Source organism: Ochotona princeps, chromosome 5 (assembly GCF_030435755.1).
Source record: "Ochotona princeps isolate mOchPri1 chromosome 5, mOchPri1.hap1, whole genome shotgun sequence".
NCBI lineage: Eukaryota > Metazoa > Chordata > Mammalia > Lagomorpha > Ochotonidae > Ochotona > Ochotona princeps.
This window is the reverse complement of record NC_080836.1, coordinates 61752320-61771857: the sequence shown is the minus strand read 5'-3', so window position 1 is coordinate 61771857 and position 19538 is coordinate 61752320. Positions and strand designations below refer to the sequence as shown.

At 41.1% G+C, this 19538-nt stretch overlaps 1 protein-coding gene across 3 annotated transcripts in view; it reads right to left on the bottom strand.

Annotated features, from left to right (window-relative positions):
- Positions 1-19538, bottom strand: part of NUP35 (nucleoporin 35) — a 51702-nt gene that overhangs the window by 18228 nt on the left and 13936 nt on the right. For all 3 annotated transcript variants that reach the window (XR_009245473.1, XM_004576993.4, XM_058664700.1), the window contains exon 4: positions 18496-18556. Coding sequence is in view for 2 of the 3 variants with exons in the window: in XM_004576993.4 (XP_004577050.2) it covers positions 18496-18556 (61 nt within the window). In the remaining variant the exon portion in view is untranslated. The remainder of the gene's footprint in view (positions 1-18495; positions 18557-19538) is intronic.

Here is a 19538-nt window from a genome sequence, read left to right as displayed (position 1 = left end):
CAGAGGAAGCTCCTAGTTCATGGCTCCTAGCTTCAGAATGGCCCAGCTCCAGCCGTTGCAGCCAATTGGGGAATAAACTAACCAGTGGAAGATTTCTCTCTCTTTGTCTCTCCTCATTAGTAGAGAAGCTGGGCAAACTGCTCTTTTCACTTACATTGGTATTACATATTGGTGCAGTGCATGAATTCTATAACTGACAGTGTCCCTACAAGATGCCAGTTACTGAAGCTAGATTTTTACAGAGCAGCAACTGTCCTGGGGTAACTCGCAGCCTGTATGTAAGGTGGTACCCTGATCCGCAGGTTTTAACTGTAATGCGACAAATGTTAACAGCTGAAATACAAATAAACAAAAGTCTTCAAACTTATATACTGTAAAAGGTCTTAAAAGTAAAACTGCAGTCTTGAAAACTGAAAACCACTGACCTCCAAGGTCATGCACAGGAGTCACACATCACTTAGTACTGATGTTTCGCTGCCTACCTGCTCAACACATTGTAATTACAGTACATATTACTGTCTTGTCATTTTCCTGAATTCCCAATACAGTTGAAAACAACCTTAAATAATTCTAACATGTTCATGCTGAAACAGAACTCTGAGTATATTGTTAAGAAATAAAAATAATTTGTCATAAAGAATTATAGTATGGTGAAAATTTTACAAAAAGCTAGCTGCATACTACACTATCCTAACAGGATATTTACAATGCACTTAAGTGCATCAAAACTCAGATTATTTAATAAAAGATTTCCATAATCTTCAAAATGTCAAAGTAAATTTTAAAACAAGCAGGAAAATAGCAAAAGCCTAAACAGGGCCTGGTGTAATAGTGTAGTGGTTATAGTCCTCACCTTGAACGCGCCCCGGGATCCCATATGGGCGCTGGTTCTAATTCCCACCAGCCCCGCTTCCCATCCAGCTCCCTGCTTGTGGCCTGTGAAAGCAGTCGAGGATGGCCCCAAAGCTTTGGGACCCTGCATCCACGAGGGAGACCCAGAAGAAGTTTCTGGCTCCTGGCTTCGGATTGACTCAGCTCCAGCCGTTGCGGCCTCTTGGGGAGTGAACTATCGGACGGAAGATCTTCCTCTCTGTCTCTCCTCCTCTCTGTATATCTGCCTTTACAATAAAAATAAATAAATCTTTAAAAAAATTACATAGAGCAGAGAGATCTTCCATCTGTTGATTCATTCCCCAAATCAATGGTCAGAGCTTAGCCAATCCAAAGCCAGGAGCCTCCTTCAGTTCCCTCACCCCCAATGTGGATGTAGGGTCCCAAGGCTTTGGGCCATCCTCTGCTGCTTTCCCAGGTCATAAGAAGGGAGCTGGACAGGAAGTGGAGCAGCCAGGACACAAATTGACTTCCACATGGATGCTAGTGGTTGGAGGTATAGGACAAAATATCTGGGCCAAAGTGCTGGACCCTGAAAGGAAGATTTCCTTCTTTCTTTTTTTTTTTTTTTTAACAGAGAAAGCAGTGACAAAGTGAACCTTTGTGAAAAAAGTGACCTTCCATCACTTGTTCATTCCTCAAATGACCAGTGCTTGCAGACAGAGGATTAGTCAGTTAAGCCATTGTGCTAGTGCCAATTTTTACACCTTGACTGTAGGTAACAAACTGTGAAAAGCAAAGACACAGATAAAGACAGAGAGGATGTGATCCACTGTATTTAATCCAGAACATTAAAAGACGCTCACTACCACCTGTTTACATTCAAACAGAATCAAGTAACCAGGCTAAAATACAGTTTACCATATTGAATTTGAGAAACTAATATTCAAATATTTTTATAAAAGCAAAAGATACACAACAATTATTAACTCTTGAGAAAGCAAAGGGGTATACAAAATTATGGAATATCCACATACTAAATAACTCAGTCTTAAAGAATTATCACACATGTAAAATTAAGTTCAAGCTTAATTTAAAAAATGAAAATATAAATAAAGGAATGATAAACTAAACATACCGTATGGTACATTTAATGATTATTTCCCTTTCTTATCAGCACAAATGTATTTAATAGGCACAGCATATCTCTAAAGTGAGGCTGATTTAAACAAATAACCCATATTGACAAGTGTCATAAGTATGCTTTTAAATACCTGCTTACTAACTTACTAATTACTCCTCAGGAAAACAAAAACACATTTATTTTTTAAAAAGACACCACTTCAAGATCCACCTGCTCCACTTTTGATCAAAGTCCCTGATAATGTGGCAAGTAAAGCAGCAAAAGATGGCCCAAGTCTTTGGGCCCTGCAATCACATGGGAAAAACATGAGGTTCTGGGTTGGATATGGCTCACCGCTAGCCACTGTAGTAGCCATCTGATGAATGAATCAATAGATGGAAGATATTTCTCTCTTCTCTGCCTTTCAAATAAATAAAATAAATTTAAAAACAAAAAAAAGATACCAGTAAATAAAGTTTGGTCTACAGGATATGCCAAAAATAGAAAATCACATTTTAGTTAAAACAAAAATTGAAGCCAATACAGATTTTGATGTTCTGTGCTACAATTAGGAAGGTACAATCAAGTTATGCTATATAATAACCTTCAAGTAAGAAATTAAATGAGGATTCAAACTAGAACAACCATTCTATAACTTTTAAAAATAATAAAACTAAGTCTCAAAGGAATAAACAATTCTACTTTGATACTGTCATCTTCTCTGAAAATAAAATCATCATACATAATCTATTTATATTACTTGAGAATAATTGCCCTCCACCTCGTTAATCTTTAATCACTCCAGTGATTTTACTTCCCATCAGATTTTGGGTATCTATATGACATGTTTTATAAGATGAAAATAAAGTGTGCCTGTCAAACCACATCAAGCTGAACTGTAATGTTCACCAGGGAAGTCTGGTAAATCACAGAACATTCTTTTTTAAAGTAGAAAGCAAAGACCTCAGCACCCTTTATGAAAATGTCTTCAAGAACAGATTTAATTATTTCAACAGATATGAAAAAAGGAGGTAAAAAAGGAACAGTACATTTTAAACACATATATGCCAAGTGACTTGGAAAAAAAGAAGTCCATGATAATGATATATTAACTTCTCACTATACAACAAAAATAGCACACTGTGTGACCAAGAGTTTGACTACAGTTCAATATGAGGTCTTGGTCTTTGGATTCTGGGAAGTAACCTGCAAACCCTGGCAACTCCCCCAGCAATCAGTTATCCCTGTTATTAATGACTGTCCCTGAGGCAGCTACAGTGGTGCAGCACATTAATCCTCCCAATGCAGTGTCGACATTCCTAAGTGCACAGCCCGACTCATGTCCCGGCAATCCACTTCTGATCCAGTTTCCTGCTTATGACCTGAGATAGCACAGGATTCTTAGGCCCTTGCACTCACATGGGAAACCCAGAGGAAGCTCCTGGCTCCTGGCTTCGGGTTAGCTCATCTCAGATCTCTCTCCCTCACCCACTTCTCTCTGTGATTACCTTTCAAATAAAAATAAATGCTCCTCAGAGCAGATTTGTACTTTCTGCTAATAAAGTGACTTATGGAAGAGGCTGGAAATTCTAGCAAGACCAACTTTGTGATGAAACTAGAAACTAGCTAGAGTTTCTGAGCCACATGTTATCATCCAACCCTCTGGGGAAAAGAAGAGGATTAAACATGGCATTCAATCACTAGACAAAGGATCCAATCTTGTCTGCACAATGAAAGTCCCAACGAAAACTCTGGACACAGAAGCTCCAGTGAGTATCTGTAGCTGGTAATATTCTATGGGTATTGCTGTCATACATCAATGCTGGAACAATAACACATCCTCCAACAATACAAGGAAAGCTTTGCATTTGGACCACTCTCCAACTGTGTCCCATTTGTCTCTTTTGCTGGTTCTAATTCATATCCCTTTCCTGTTAATACAGCTGCAATCCTACATTTCACACTTTCAGTGGGTTCTGTAAATATTTCCAGGAAATTAGCAAATCTTACAGTAGTCTTGGAAATTCCTGAATTTATATTCAGCTAATCTAGCCTGAAGAGTGGCCCTGGGAACCACAAACTTACAGTTGGTATCTGAATTTAAGGACAATTTTATGGCAGGCCTTTCTTCAGATTCTGCAACTTGACAAAACATCAAAAAAAGACTAATTTACCACCCAGTGTGCGCATGATGAACTGAAACAAACAAACAAAACTAATTTTAGGACTATCATTCTGGTAGGGCAGATTGTCACCACTTCCAATCCTAGTATCTATATCAGAATGTTAACTGTAGCCCCAGCTCACCTACTTCTAATTCAAGTCCTTGATAACACTCCTGGAAAGGCAGTGGAAGAAGGCCCAAGTCCATGGCCCCTACCACCTACATGGGAAACTAGATGGGTGTTCGTGACTACTAGTTTCAGCAGGAACCAGCACTAGCTGAGTAAATCAACAGATAAAGATCTCTCTCTGATGTTCTCTCTCCTTCTCTCTGAATGCTCTGCCTTTGAAATAACCAAATTTCTAAAAATTAATAGGAATCAGCTGTCAACCCCTCTTTATATTAGGCAAATAACTACCTCTCTCCCTTGCCAACTCCAAGGGATCAAGCACTTTTTCTCTAACAAAAAGGGACCTGGAACACCTATAGATTCAATGAATCTGTGGCTGGCACTGTAGCACAGTGAATCCCAACACCCAGTATTGGAATTGCTTTCAGTCCTGGCTGCTCCACTTCCAATCCAGCTCCCTGCTAATGCACCTGGGAAAGCAGCAGAGAATGGCCCAAGTGCTTGGGCCCCTGCATATACACTGAGACGGGGATGAAGCTCCAGGCTCCTGAATTCAGCCTAACTCAGTCCCAGCCACTGTGGGCATTCGGGTAGTGAAGCAGCGACGGAAGCTCGCTCTCTCTTTTTTCTATCTCTCCTCCTCTCCCTGTAACTGTTGTACAAATAAACAAATCCTTTAAAAAATTTTTTTTTCAATGAATCCAGAGCAGAAAACAAGTATAAGGAAAAGAAGTGAAAATCTATACTGAGAAGATGCTGAGAAGAAGACTTCTCCTTGCCTACATTTGAAACACCAGTACATGGATAAAGCTAAATGCTATAGGATTGTTCTTTGGGAAAACTTGACTTGTGTTAAAGTGTTGAAACTAGATTCTATATTAAAAAAAAAAAAAACAAAAAACTTTTTTAAAGACAGCTTACTAACCAGTCCCCTGACAATGAAGCCTTCCCCCCGCCCCCCTCAAAAAAGATTCTTCTCTTCTGTCCTCTAACCTCAGCCAGCTAATACTGAACCCTTATAATACAGAGATTCCAAAGAACCTTTCAGAGCTTCAGCAAAACTTCACCAACAATGATACGGAATGGAAAGGAAAGAAAAAAAAAACAGCGACTTGAGAGGGACAGATGGTAAGAGCCATAACAAAAAAAGACTATCATTAACTGCACTTCAGACATTTTACCCATGAAAGAACAGAACACTACATTCTTAGGTACAAAGTACAAAAAAGGGTTGGCATCATGGCCCGGAAGGCTAAACCATAGCTTGAAACACTGGCATTACATATGAAAACTCAAGTTCAAGTCCCAGATGCTTCACTTCCTATCCAAGTGCCTGCTAATGTACTAGGGGAAAGAACAGAAGATGATTCAAGCACCTGGCTCCCTGCCAGCCATGTGGGAGATCCAGATGGAGTTCCTGGCTTCAGAGGCTGCAGGCATTTGGGATATGGACAAGCAAACTGAAGAGTTTCTTTCCTCCCAGCTTTCCTCTCCCTGCCTTTTAAATAAATATTAAAAAATATTAGAAATTAAAATGGCAGACAAAATTAGAAATTAAGAAAATTTTCAGAAATATAGATTAAAATTAAAACATAAGCCATTTTATTAAACAAGTAATACAGAAGTTTCCAGAAGTATGTGTATTAAGGATCAGACAATTTTCCAGCAAAATGTCTCACACTTAGGCATATGCATGAAGCTGAGATTGATAACCACAAGACATTTTTTTCCAAAAAAAAAAGGTCGCATGCTAATTTGCAGCAGTAATTCCCCACAGAAGGGTTCCACAGGACACTAGAAGGTATAAGACAATGAAGTCATGCCTTCAAAATTCCAACTAAAACAGCATGCCCAAACTAGAAATGAAATGCAGAGACAGAAAAAAAGTCTTTCCTGCCATAAGGTCTTAGTTTTACTTCCCATGTAACTTTTCTAAGATACTTAAATATGTGTGTCACTACAATGAAGATATGCAACCAGGAACGCAAAGACTACAACACTAGACACTTGCTAAAACAAATCCTAGGATGACATTTGTAGTGACCAAACAAAACAGTCAAGACAGTAATTCTCAGCTTAAAGATATGCTTGAAACTGAGCATTCGAAAATAGATACATATCATAGCAACAGAATGTTTGATTAAAATAAAAGTACAAATGGCACACAGGAAATGATACTCATGGGAAAAAATATAATCATTAAGTACTAGAAAATCCAGACTTTGCAAAAATGACAAACTATTAATTGGCTCAGCACTGAACAGTTTTTACATTTCATAATGCATACCCTGAAAAGGGAATTAAATACATGCAATTACATTTAGATTATGTGTGAGGGAAGTGAATGAAATATAGTATCTTTAACTGCTTTATGACAAGTATAGAAAAACGGAAATCTTAAAGAATTAACAACATGATCATATATGGTATGCTAACAATAGCCCTTTAAGATAATCATGTCCCAATGGCGGATGCCTAGGATGCTTCGGGGGCATGGGGACCCAAGGCTGGAGGCCGGTGAGGCAGAGAGGGCCTGGGAACTCCCCAACATGTTTGAGTGCCAGGCGTGTGGTGGTGGTGTGGGGTAGGAATTAGGACCCCAGGCTGGAATGCTGATGAGGTGTGCTGGTAGACTGGGCTTGGGGGCTCATTAACATGGTTGAGTCCCGGCTGAGCAGAGGGGTTGGGTCCTAGGCTGGCATGTGTGCAGAGGGGTGGGGTCCCAGACTGGCACCTGTGTCGCAGGACTGGCTCTATAGTCCCGGGTGGGCAGGCAGGCCTCCAGGCCAGCACAGTACTCCACCAGAAGATCAGGCTGTGGAACTGATGTGCTTATGGGAGTGGGGGCTGTGGATCGATCAGGGAAGGGAGTGCAGGAGTGGAAGAAAACCACTGCGGGAGTATGTTACAGGTGAGGAATGACTTCCAGGGGGCTTCTACCAACATGGCCACTGAACTTGCAGGTAAGCAAGGGGGTTGAGTCCAAGCGGTTTGAAGGAAGGAAGCTAGAGGAATTGATCGGTCAGACTGATGCACCTATCCATGTGGGAGAGCTGAGCTGGGCTAGTTAGCATCAACCACCATCAACCACCACCCACCAATGCACACTTAAGCTAGGGTTGGGGGCCTACCTGGCAGGGCTAGATTACAGTACCCGCCACAGAGTGTAATAACAGGCGACAAGCAACGTTAGGCTGATTCATGCCACTAATCACCACATGAGAAAACCAAGTCTGGGGGAAGAATGGGGGGAGGGGCTCACCCATGTGGAACAGCAATATTCGCTGGTATGCTGAAGAGTTTGGGAGGGAGCATGAAGGCTGAGCTAGGCATGACTATGGGCCCCCTCAACCCTGACACTCATGGGGACAGGGATTGGGAAAAGACCGAGCTGATCCAGGCTATAGCACCAACAGGTGAACCCAGGAACTGGGAGTAGGGCAGGACAGGCCACACATGCATCAGCATACACAGGCCAAAACAGAGGGAGCAGACTGTATCAGTAAGTACTTAGCACCCACTGTCACAGCAGAGACCTGGGTCAGGGAAGGGCGTGGTTGCGGGGCATGGGAAACTCCCACGGTGGGTTGTAGATCCCACTGATGAGCAACTGAGTCAGTGCTGGGTGTTGGTCAGGCCAGGCAAGGCTGCTCCACTTGTCACCAAGTATATGGGCTGGTTCTGTAGGGGCAGACCATGCAAGGCCAAGCCAAACCATAGTACACTGTTATGTACAGGAGCAAGGATGGAATGTGGGCCATTCTGGGCTAAGCTAAGCTACCACACCTACCAGGCATGGGGCAAACTGGGCAGAGTTAAGCTGCAGGGATGGGATGGGCTGGGCCAGGCCAGGATGCCACATCCAATGGCAAAAGACATTGCAGGAGATGGATTATGCTGGACTGGGTCAGAGCAACCACCAGCATGCACAAGATCTATGCATTGGAGCAGGCCTAGTTGGGGGGCTAAGGGAACACCCCAGCTTGGTGAGCACAAGAGCTGGAATGAAGGCAGCAAACTGGGAGGAAATGGCTGTAGTATCTCTCGGCATGGATATGGACTCTATCTGGCGCATGCAGACTGGGCTAGGCTCCAGCACTCACTGGTGCTCTCAGAAGCTGGGGGCATGGCAAACCACACAACAGCTGGGTCTGAGGAGTGGACCAGGCATGCCTAGGCTGTAGCACTGAACAATAAAAGCCAGAGTGGGTATGGATTGGCTGGGCAAGGCCATTGTGCCTGCCAGGACAAAAGATGGGCCAAGCTATGCTAGGCCAAGAACCCACCAGTGTGGGCAAACCTGCCACTGGGAGGTGACCTGATGGATGAGAGCTTGGGGAATTCCTCTGTCAGAATGCAGTCCCAGTAGGTGAGTGCAAGAACCAAGTTGGGAGCAGATTAGACCAGTCCAGGTTACAGTACACGCCAACATACAGGTTTGGGGGATGGGCCAGGCTGGGCCAGTATGTAACACCCACTGGCAGATCTGAGAACCAGGATAGGATGCAGGACAACCCAGTTAGGCCACAACACCTTCAGTTTACATTAGGGTTGGACTGTGGGCTAGCTGGACTGGGCTAGGCTGCAGTACCCACCAGCATGAGCTGGAACTGCAGGCTGGTTAGGCCAGGCCAGGCCAGGCCGCAGCACTCACCAGCAAATGCCAAGGTGAGGCAGGCCATACTAGACTGGGCCGCAGCACCCACCAACACCTATAAGACTTGGTGGGGTAGAGTGAGATCCCAGTAGGGGGTAGGAAGGACTCCCTTAGGTCACTGTGCCCACTGGTGAGTGAGAGAAATAGGACCGGGGGCAGACCAGGATGGTCAATGCTACAGCACTTGTTGGCCTGCATGTGAAATGGGTTACAGGAGAACCAGGCTGGGCTAAGCAACCATATCCCCTGGTACATGCATGAGCAACAGTAAGTGCAGGCAGGTAGGGCTTTGCTGCAGCATCAACCTGCAAGTGCTGGGAATGTGGGCGAGTCCTGTCAAATAATACTGCAAAACTACCTTTGCAAAATCCATGACTAGGAGTCAGCAGCCTAGTAGGAAAACTATGGGTACCCCTATGATGGACTGAAGCTCTCACCAGTGAGCATGAGAACCAGGGCTGGATGTGGAGCTAGCTGGACAAGTGGTAGCATCCACTAGCACAAGTGTGGGCTGGACAGTGAGGTTGGATGGCAGCAGCACCCATGGGTGTATACAAAAGCTGAATGGGATATAGGACATCCAGACTGGTCGGCCTCACAAACTGTCATGCACAACAACTAGGCCTGGGGGCAAGCCTGATAGTTCAGAGTCGCTTCAACTGGGCTATAACTAACGCTGGTATACATGAGAGCCAGGCATGCATGCGCAGGGTCAGGCTGGGTCACAATATCCATTGATTTCCTTAAGAGATGGGGCTGACAGAGAACTGACTGAGCAACCACAACCACCAGTATGAGTGTAGAATGAAATGGGTGACGGACTGAACCAGATCCCACAGTGACTGGCACACACAGAGGTCAGGTCTAAGATCACTGCAGGTGAAGTTTTTTTGGGAACCACCCCCAATTAGACCCCTGGATTCAAAACTCCAACCATGGGGAAAATCGCAGGATCTATGATCTGGCCATGAAGCGCATGGGTCAGAACTGGCCTCCTCAGTTGCTGAAGCCTGTGCAGTGGATGGCATGCCAAGATGCACATGGAGAACATGATAGCTCATTGAGGCCTGCAGAAGACATCTAATAATGGCAAAGGATATAGGGAAGATCAAATTAGACAGCTCTCCCGGTTAAGCTTTGACTACAAGTATCTGGGCAAATCAAGACTCCAACCAAGGTAAACTGTCAGCCAGTGCACCTCGGAACCATTTCTTCAACCTTGTAGCAACAAAATTAACAGCATTTCAGAATGACCAAAACCACTGAAGCAATAGTACCCTTGGAGCATGTTCCACGTGAGGGATCCTGGGATGAAATTAGGGGGCCATCCTCCATCCCTAGGTACTGATGCATTTAGGATGCTGGAAATTGGAGGGGCCTGGCATGGTAATCTAGTTGGCTAAAGTCCTCACCCTGCAATCACGGGGATCCCATATGGATGCTGGTTCATATCCCAGCTATCCCACTTCCCATCTAGCTCCCTGCTTGTGACCTGGGAAAGCAGCCGAGGATGGCCCAAAGCCTTGGGACCCTGAATCTGCATGAGAGACCTGGAAGAGCTCCCGGCTCCTGGCTTCAGATTGGCTCAGCTCCAGCTGTTGTGGCCACTTAGGGAGTAAACCAGTGGATGGAAGATCTTTCTCTCCGCCTCTCCTTCTCTGTAAATCTAACTTTGTAATAAAAAATAAATAAATCTTCAAACCACCACAATCTAGAAAGAAAGAAATTATCCTTAGGCCAGAAGTGTGGCCCAGTGAGTTAAGCCACCTGACTACCATATCTGCCTTCCACATGAGCAAAGGTTGGAATTTCAGCTGCTCCACTTGGACTTGGCTTCCCTGTAAAACCAGCAGCATATGACAGAAGCTCCTGGAAGACCTCCTATCCATTTCCCACAAGAGACACCTGGATAGACCAAGACCTCCCCTTTCTTTCAGATAAATCAAAAGATTTTTTTCATGATATGGTTTCATAGGCACAGGGACTTCCCCTTCTACCTCTCCATTCCCCTTCCCCACTGTTGATCTCATATTATTATAACAGTATAGTCCTTCTGCAATAGTCACAATTCCATTATTCTGCTATTTCAGTGTATCATCACATTGTAGGTATATATAATGGTAGAAAAACTGAGAGATGATAATATGCAAAGAAAACACACATGCATAAATCTTTTCTACCATGACTCAAACAGTTTGTTATTCTTTAATTCAGTTTTGTGACTCTGCAACATAACCAAAGTAATTCTGTACCAAAGATAAGATTCTAGGAGATCTAAGCATCAGGCACAAAATACAAAAACAAACAAACAGAAAGATCCTCATTATGGAAGTAAAAATCCAAGCAAAAATAACACTAGGTCCCTTAAACCTCATGACATTTCTTTGTATAAAAAAATAAAACTCACAAATTGTTCAAACACTTTTATTCAACATAGAGTTCAGGAACTAGAAAAATATTTCTAATTAAAGCCTAGGCTTTCCCTTGCCAATTTCTCCAGTTTCCATGTAGAACAGGTCCTCACCACTGTCAAATCTTTTCAAAAATATTTTTCATTCATGACCCATTTTAGAGTGTCTATACATAAATACTTTTAGTTCAAAGTAAAAGCAGCAGTGGCTCCCAGTGGCCAAATTATTATGGACATGTTTCCCATCAGAATTTTTACATTTTCATTTGTGATTACTATAATAGCCTCACAGAAGTTACCATATTAGGAAAAAAATAGTAAAATTATAATTTACTTTATCCTATTCTCTTCCACTTAAGTGTAATATATGCTTTTTAGTCAACTGCAACAGCCTTTAAGCCAAAACACTTGATATAATGGGCTTACACAGTCTCCATGTCTCTGTGATCACTTACTGATACAATGCACAGCCAGCCATTTGCTAAAGGGTCTCATCAGGAATGGCTGCAAACAGACCCTGGAAGCCTCAATCATGGAGCGGAAAAAACTGAGGCAAAATTCTATTATTACTATTGAGAAAACATGTTTTTCATTTACATTATAGCCAAAGAATTACTGGTTTGCTTTTGAGGTTTTTCAGTTTTACTTGAATATCTTGTATTTTTGAGTAGGTCACCCTGGGAGATTGAGCACAAGATCCCTGGAGAACATCAAAATGTGCAGATACAAAAGGGCATAGTATTTACATGTAACTTACACACATCTTTCCCCATATGCTGTAAATCATCTCTTAATTATAAGGTGTCAACATTATGGTGCAGCATGTTAAGCCATGCCGCCTACAGTGTCAGCATCCTATAACAGCATCAGTTTAAATCCTGGCTGCCCCACTTCCAATCCAGCAAACTGAAAACAAGCCTGGCAAAGCAGTGGAAAGTGCTTTGGCCCATGACATCACCATGGGAGACCAGGATGAAGTTCGAGGCTCCTGGCTTGAGGAGTGAAACATCACATAAAAAAACTCTCCATTTGTCTCTTTATCTCTCTCTGTGATATTGCCATTTAAATAAATTAATTAATCTTTCAAATACTGAAAAATAAACTACCTTTACTACCTAACACAATATAAGCAGTTGTTGAACTATACTGTTTAGGGATAAAGAAAATAAAGTCTGTACATGTTCAATACAGATACTTTTTTGATATATAGATGCTTGACTGGATAAATGCAGAACAGGTAAGGGCCAACTATAGGTGCTAGGCAAACTTTTAAAGATGTCTCCAATAAAGACAAATACATGTGACAGCAAAAGTTAAAATATAGGTAGGAGAGGGCCAAGCACGATAGCCCAGCAACTAAAGTTCTCGCCTTGCACACTCTGGGATCCCATACAGGCGCCAGTTTTAATCCGAGTGGCCTAGCTTTCCTAGCTTTGTGGCCTGGGAAAGCAGTGAGGACAGCCCAAAGCTATGTGACCTTGCATCCCTGTGGGAAACCCAGATGAGGCTCCAGGCTCCTGGCTTTGGATCAGCGCAGCTCTGGCCGTTGTGGCCACTTGGGGAGTGAACTATTGGACAGAAGATCTTCCTCTCTGTCTCTCCTTTTCTCTGTATATCTGACTTTGCAATAAAAAAAATCTTAAAAAAAAAAAAAAGATTACTGGGCCCGGCAGCGTGGCCTAGCGGCTAAAGTCCTCGCCTTGAATGCCCCAAGATCCCATATGGGCGCCGGTTCTAGTCCCAGAAGCAACACTTTCCCACCCAGCTCCCTGCTTGTGGCCTGGGAAAAGCAGTGGAAGATGACCAAAAGCTTCCGGATCCTGTATCCATGTGGGAGACCTGGAAGAGGTTCCTGGTTCCCAGCTTCGGATCAGCAAGCACCGGCTGTTGTGGCTCACTTGGGGAGTGAATCATCGGATGGAAGATCTTCCTGTCTGTCTCTCCTCCTCTCTGTATACCTGACTTTGTAATAAAAATGAATAAATCTTTAAAAAAAATTTACTTCTTAAAATACAGGTAGGAGAAAATTTTTTTAGAGAAATGCTTGTGTTCATCAGCTTTGCTGCAAATATAGGATTTTGTCTAACAGTTTCAAATATTTGCCAGACCAACAGGAATAATACACTACTGCAGTATTAATGAAAAAAGAGATCTCTAAGATTTATTTCCCCAGGTTTAATTAATACTTCAAATACTAATCTAGGTATTTCTGTGAAGGGATTTAGCACATGGAATTAAAGCTATTCGTCAGCTCATCTTAATGGAATTATCCCAGATCATCCTGTATGCCCCGCATAATCAAATGGTTCTTGTTAGCAGAAAGCAGAAAAGTAAAAAATACAGGAAGCATAAGGACAAGACTGGTCACTGCTGACTGAAGTTGGACGAAGGAAAACCAGAGGTCAAAGGCTCCAAGGCAGTCTCTAGTAACCACCTTGAGACGAACTCATTCCTGAACCCACATGCAGGTGATTTATGCCAACATCCTCAGTCAGTCTGGGTTGATTCATACCCAAACCTATGAAAAGGAACACACAGCTGCTCACCTAAGCTATGAGAAGAGAACAAGTAATGACTACACATCTGACCTAGCTGAATTGAGAGAATCTGTTATTTTAAGCTCTTACGTTTGTTACAGCAGTTACAGAAAACTGTAACAGACTCTAGTATAAGTCAGGTGAACCAATACATAAAAATATGAAAGTAGTTTTGGAATTAGGCAGTAAATGGAAAGTAAAACTTTTTGAACAGTATGAAAAAAAAAAAGCTTTAAGTACCTTGAACAAACTATTAGCTAAAATCTAGTATGAAAAAAAAAAAAAAGCTTTAAGTACCTTGAACAAACTATTAGCTAAAATCTAGTATGAAAAAAAAAAAAAGCTTTAAGTACCTTGAACAAACTATTAGCTAAAATCTAGTATGAAAAAAAAAAAAAGCTTTAAGTACCTTGAACAAACTATTAGCTAAAATCTAGTATGAAAAAAAAAAAAAGCTTTAAGTACCTTGAACAAACTTTTAGCTAAAATCTAGACTTTAAGTACACTGTCCATGAGTACACTGCAAGAAGAGAGGATCTAACTCACAGTTGGGTGATGCTTTTGTTATCACTAACAATGTTCACTTGTACTTGGAGGGTTTGGTACATTTCATTTCCTGTAACTGCTGTGCCGGTTCGTTTTAAATGTAAAGAGTCTTGCATTGCTTCTTAAATTCCACTCTTTTTGCTACACAGTTCTTCTTTTGCTCCTTTCCTGTCTTCTTTTCATATCACTACCATTCTTAGTTGGATTAACTGCTACAGTAGTCTCATAACTTGTCTTTTGCCCACCTTAGCCCCTGACACCCAAACCCTTCTCACAATAACACCCTCATCCTCTTTTCCATTTTTCTCAACAAAGTTAGAATGACTTATAAATCTGCCCCTATTACCTCTCCAAAATCATTTTCAACTATTCTAATCTCACATGTTTACTCTTTCCATTTTATACTCACACAGAGCTCTTTAAAAAAAAATGATTCATCTGAAACGCAGAATGACAGGGAAAGCAAAACACACCCACTCACTTCCCAAATGGCCCTAAAATCTGGGCCTGAACCAACCCAAAACCATGGGTCAGAAACTGCATTCAGGTTTCCCAGAAGGGGGGCAAGGAACCAAGTAGTTGGGTTATCTTCTTCTGCTTTCCAAGAGACTTAAGAAAGGAATAGATCAGAAGCAGAGTAGCTGAGTCTCAAACTGGCACTCCAAAATAGGACACTGATGTTGCAAATGGCGGCTTAATTCACCACACCGCAACACTAAGTTCTTATTCTTGTTTAAAATTCTATGTACCCTCCCAACTACTTCAGAAACTTAAAACTTGCTGTTCCCGCTGTCTGGAACACTCTTTTTTTAAAAAAGGAAATATGTTTTATTTATTGTAATTTAAAAGGTGGAGCAAGAGAGAGCAAGCAAGCCACGGTAAAACCTTTTGCTTGCTGATTCATTCCCCAAATGGCCTGTAATAGCCAGAGGCAGGACAAGCTGAAACAGAAGCCAAAAGCAAGCAGCCAGGCACTCCATTGTGTCTCCCATGTGCGTCAAAGGGACCCAAGTACTTCTACCATCATTTGCTGGTTCCCATGGTGCTCAATGCAGAAAGTCAAATTAAAACCACTGGCACAGTGGCTGAATTGCTTAATCCACGACCTCCAAGTGCTGGGATCCTAAATGGGCAAAAGCTCATGTCCTGGCTGTTCCACTTCCCATCCAGCTCTCTCCTTGTGCCCTGGTAAAGCAGTAGAGGATGGCACAAAGTCTTGGGACCTTATACCCAAGTGGGAGACAGGAAAGAAGCTCCTGTTTTCTGGCTTTGGATGGGCTCATCTCTAGCCATTACAGCCATTTGGGGACTACACCAGTGGAAGGAGTATCTTTCTCTTTATCTCCTTCTCTCTTTAAATCTGATTTCCAAAGAGGAGTGGCTAAAGAAACTGTGGTACATCTACTCCGTGGAATATTATTCAGTCATTAAAAAGAATGAAATTATACAATTTGCAATTAGATGCACCCAAATAAAGACTATTATCCTCAGTGAAATAAGTCAATCACAAAAAGAGAAATACCCTAAGTTCTCTCTAATATAAGGAATCCATCATGCAAATTGGAATGTATAGTGGTGGAGTAATGGAGACTACAACATCCAGAACACACAATGCAATATGCATCTCTGCTTCCAGACAAAAGATGGATTCCCAACAAAAGTGTTGGATATATCTAGACAATGGGATGATGGACTGTCTGTACCAGCAATATCGGGGCACACTTAAATAGTAGACTGACAGAATTGTAACTCCTTATGAAGAGCTGTGACATTATGGGAAAAATCAATCAGGTGGGTAGAATATAGGGGCAGGGGAATCCCAAACTATACAAAATTGTATGATAAATTTCAAAAATAACAATTAAAAACACATTAAAAAATTTTACATACATATATTAAAAAAAAATTAAGCAGACTGAATCCCAGGCACTCTGATATGGATACAGACATCCCAATAAACGGCTTGATCCACTGTATTACAATACCCACACCTCTCAAACATTTTTTTTTCCTGCTTCCCTTCATTTTTCCAGCAAAATCTTACTTTTTCCCTAACAACCTGTGGCAGACAGAATAATGACTCACAGAAGATGCCCAGAAACTCATCCCCAGAACTTGTGAATGTGCTGCCTCACATGGTAAAGGGAAATTAAGAATGTGGAAGAAATTAAAACTGTGGGGAATGTGGGAACATCCAGCTCACTGGTCCAAAAAATCACCTGTCTAGCCCTGCCAGAACAACCACAGACAGGAGTTAAAATTCAATAAATATAGAAGGCTAACTTTATATTGATATTTTGTATGGCCTGGCAAATTAATATTCAATTGTCCCTGGATTTAAAAAGGTTCCCAAAAAGGTACTCTTCCACTGTTGGTGGAAATGTGAACTAAAGCAAGATGGAAGGTGACATATGAAAATTCTTCAGGTATCTGAAAACAAATCTGGTCAGGTTACCACAGGACCATTACCCACTCTAGTAATTTATTCAAAAGAAATAAAATAAAATCGGTGTATCAGAGTTATCTGTACCAATGCTTACAGCAGCTCAATTTACAATAGCTAGGATGTAGAATCAAACCACAGTCTCTTCAATGGATGACTGGATAAAGAAAATGTGGATTTTATTTGCCATGGAATACTACTCAGTGATTTTAAAAATTGCAATCTTGTCTTTGCAACAAAATGGATGCAACTGAAACCATTAAGTTTCATGAAAAACAGTCAGTTCCAAAAAGATAAATATCCTGTTTGCCCTATTCTGTGATAACCAATAGAGAGAGTACAAAATCGTAATCAATAGGTTCGAGTGACATTCTGAGATCCAACTACTGTGCACAGCCTTTGTTTACACATCTGAGGAACAGGAGAGTTTTTGTTTGATTGTTGTTGTTCTTTGTATTATTATTTCTACTCATCAGGTGTTAACAGCTGTACCTAATGGAATGTAAAACCTGATTAGGAAACAAAATCAAAGGGTTTTACTGTAAAAACCAGAGAGAAAAAAGGAAAAAAGGGAGGAGGAGGGAAGGTAGGAATGAGGAAGTAGGGGAGGTAGGCTGGGAAGAATTGTGAAGTTCCCTCTTCTGGACTGTCCACTTTAGATAAATCAATTTACAAAAGCAAAAAGGGTTCCCCTTCCCTAAAGTCTATTCAGGTGATCTTAAAATAGAGCTTATCCCAAATTATCCAAAAGGGTCCAATGAATTAACAAGGGCTCTTAGAGAGAAATATGTAACTAGAGAAAAATGGTCAGAAATGCAAAATTGGTGGCCTTGAATATGGAAGGGTTCACAAGAAATGTGAACAGTTTCAAGAAATTAAAAATAAAAAAAATTTAAACAAACATAACCTGACCAAAGACTTGACTTTAGCCCACTGAGACTCAATTCAAACTTGTGACTTTCAGATCATTAAGGCAGTATATCTGTATCACTTAAAGCACTTTGTCATAATTTGGCAGCAAGAGAACACTAATACAAGATTCAGTATGACTGTTATTAGCATTTATTAACAATTTTATAATTAAGAGGTGTTAACCTTTTAGATATAATACTATCTTACACTTGATAGTCCACAGTATAACTTTCATATGAGCTAGGAAATCAAAAAATTAGTGTGACTCACTTTATTGTGACAGCTGCTTTACCGTGCTCTGGAACCCAACTATCTTCCGAACATGCCTGTTAACTGCCCTATCTGGAACAAGCTCCTATCTTGTTCTCCCCTTCACTGCCTTTTTCCTCCATAAAATACATTACCTCCTAACAACTATTACAACTTTCTTTTTTGCCACAAATGTAAACTCTGAATACAGGCTTCTTAAAGGCAGAGATTGTCTATCTCACTCACACTTTTCCACAACCTGGTAAACAGGCACTCAAATATTTATATTTCAAAAACATGTGAATAAGTAATCCTCTAAAAAAAAAAATTCTAGACTATCCCATAAATTTAGAAAATCAAAACGCTAAGTATTTATTTTCTGAATAAAGTTTGAGAACATCTCTAAGTTGAAAATAAAGTTTTGACAATTATCACTAAATATCTCAAATTATTTTCTCTCAGTAGAGAACAGTCTTTGGAGTTGAAAGCTTACCTGTTCCTGAAGTAGGTGTGGTAACTCCAACAACAGGACTCTGCATTACTGAAATATTTAACTACAAAAAAAAAAAAAAAAAGAAAAGAAAATGTCAAATAAAAATGCAACTTTCGAACCATGAATTGCACCTGCTATGAACTCAGCTAACTAGAGAACAATGTGCATTTCCTATAGTTAGCTGAATTCATAGCAGGTGCTAAAGATTCTTAGCATCCAATGGTATTCTCAAATTTTTTTTTCACATTAAGCAGTATTAACCCAAAATATGTGAGACCCTTTATAATATTATAATTGTCACGCTAGGTTAAAAAAGAATTTTATATAAACAGTATAAACAATGAGAAGACAATGATAAATCTTCAAATCACCAAATTCAGAGAAAAACAGAAAAGTAACAATTTTATTCTTAAACATTCACTGATCATGACATTTTACAGATTTTAATCAGTCTAGCCAATGACAGTATATCACTAACATTACCAGCAGAAATATATAAAACTGGCCCCGGCAGCGTGGCCTAGCGGCTGAAGTCCTCGCCTTGAACGTGCCAGGATCCCATATGGGCACTGGTTCTGGTCCTGGCTGCTCCACTTCCCACCCAGCTCCCTGCTTGTGGCCTGGAAAAGCAGCAGAGGACGGCCCTAGGCTTTGGGACCCTGCACCCGCCTGGGAGACCTGGAAGAAGTTCCTGGTTCCCAGCTTCAGATCAGCACGCACCGGCTGTTGTGGCTCACTTGGGGAGTGAATCATTGGATGGAAGACCTTTCTCTCTGTCTTTCCTCCTCTCTGTATATCTGACTTTTCAATAAAAAATAAAATAAATCTTAAAAAAAAAGTATATAAAAAATATATAAAACTAAAGATTTAAAAATACTAGTCATTTTAAGTATGAGAAAATATACAGTAGTTCAAAATCCTATAAATCAAAACAACACAATGCAATTTAAAAAAAGTGAGGATGGGATCAGCAGTGTAAAAATGTCTCACACAGAAGTCCCTGGAATTCTATTCCCAGCCCTCCTACTGACACCATCTCCTTG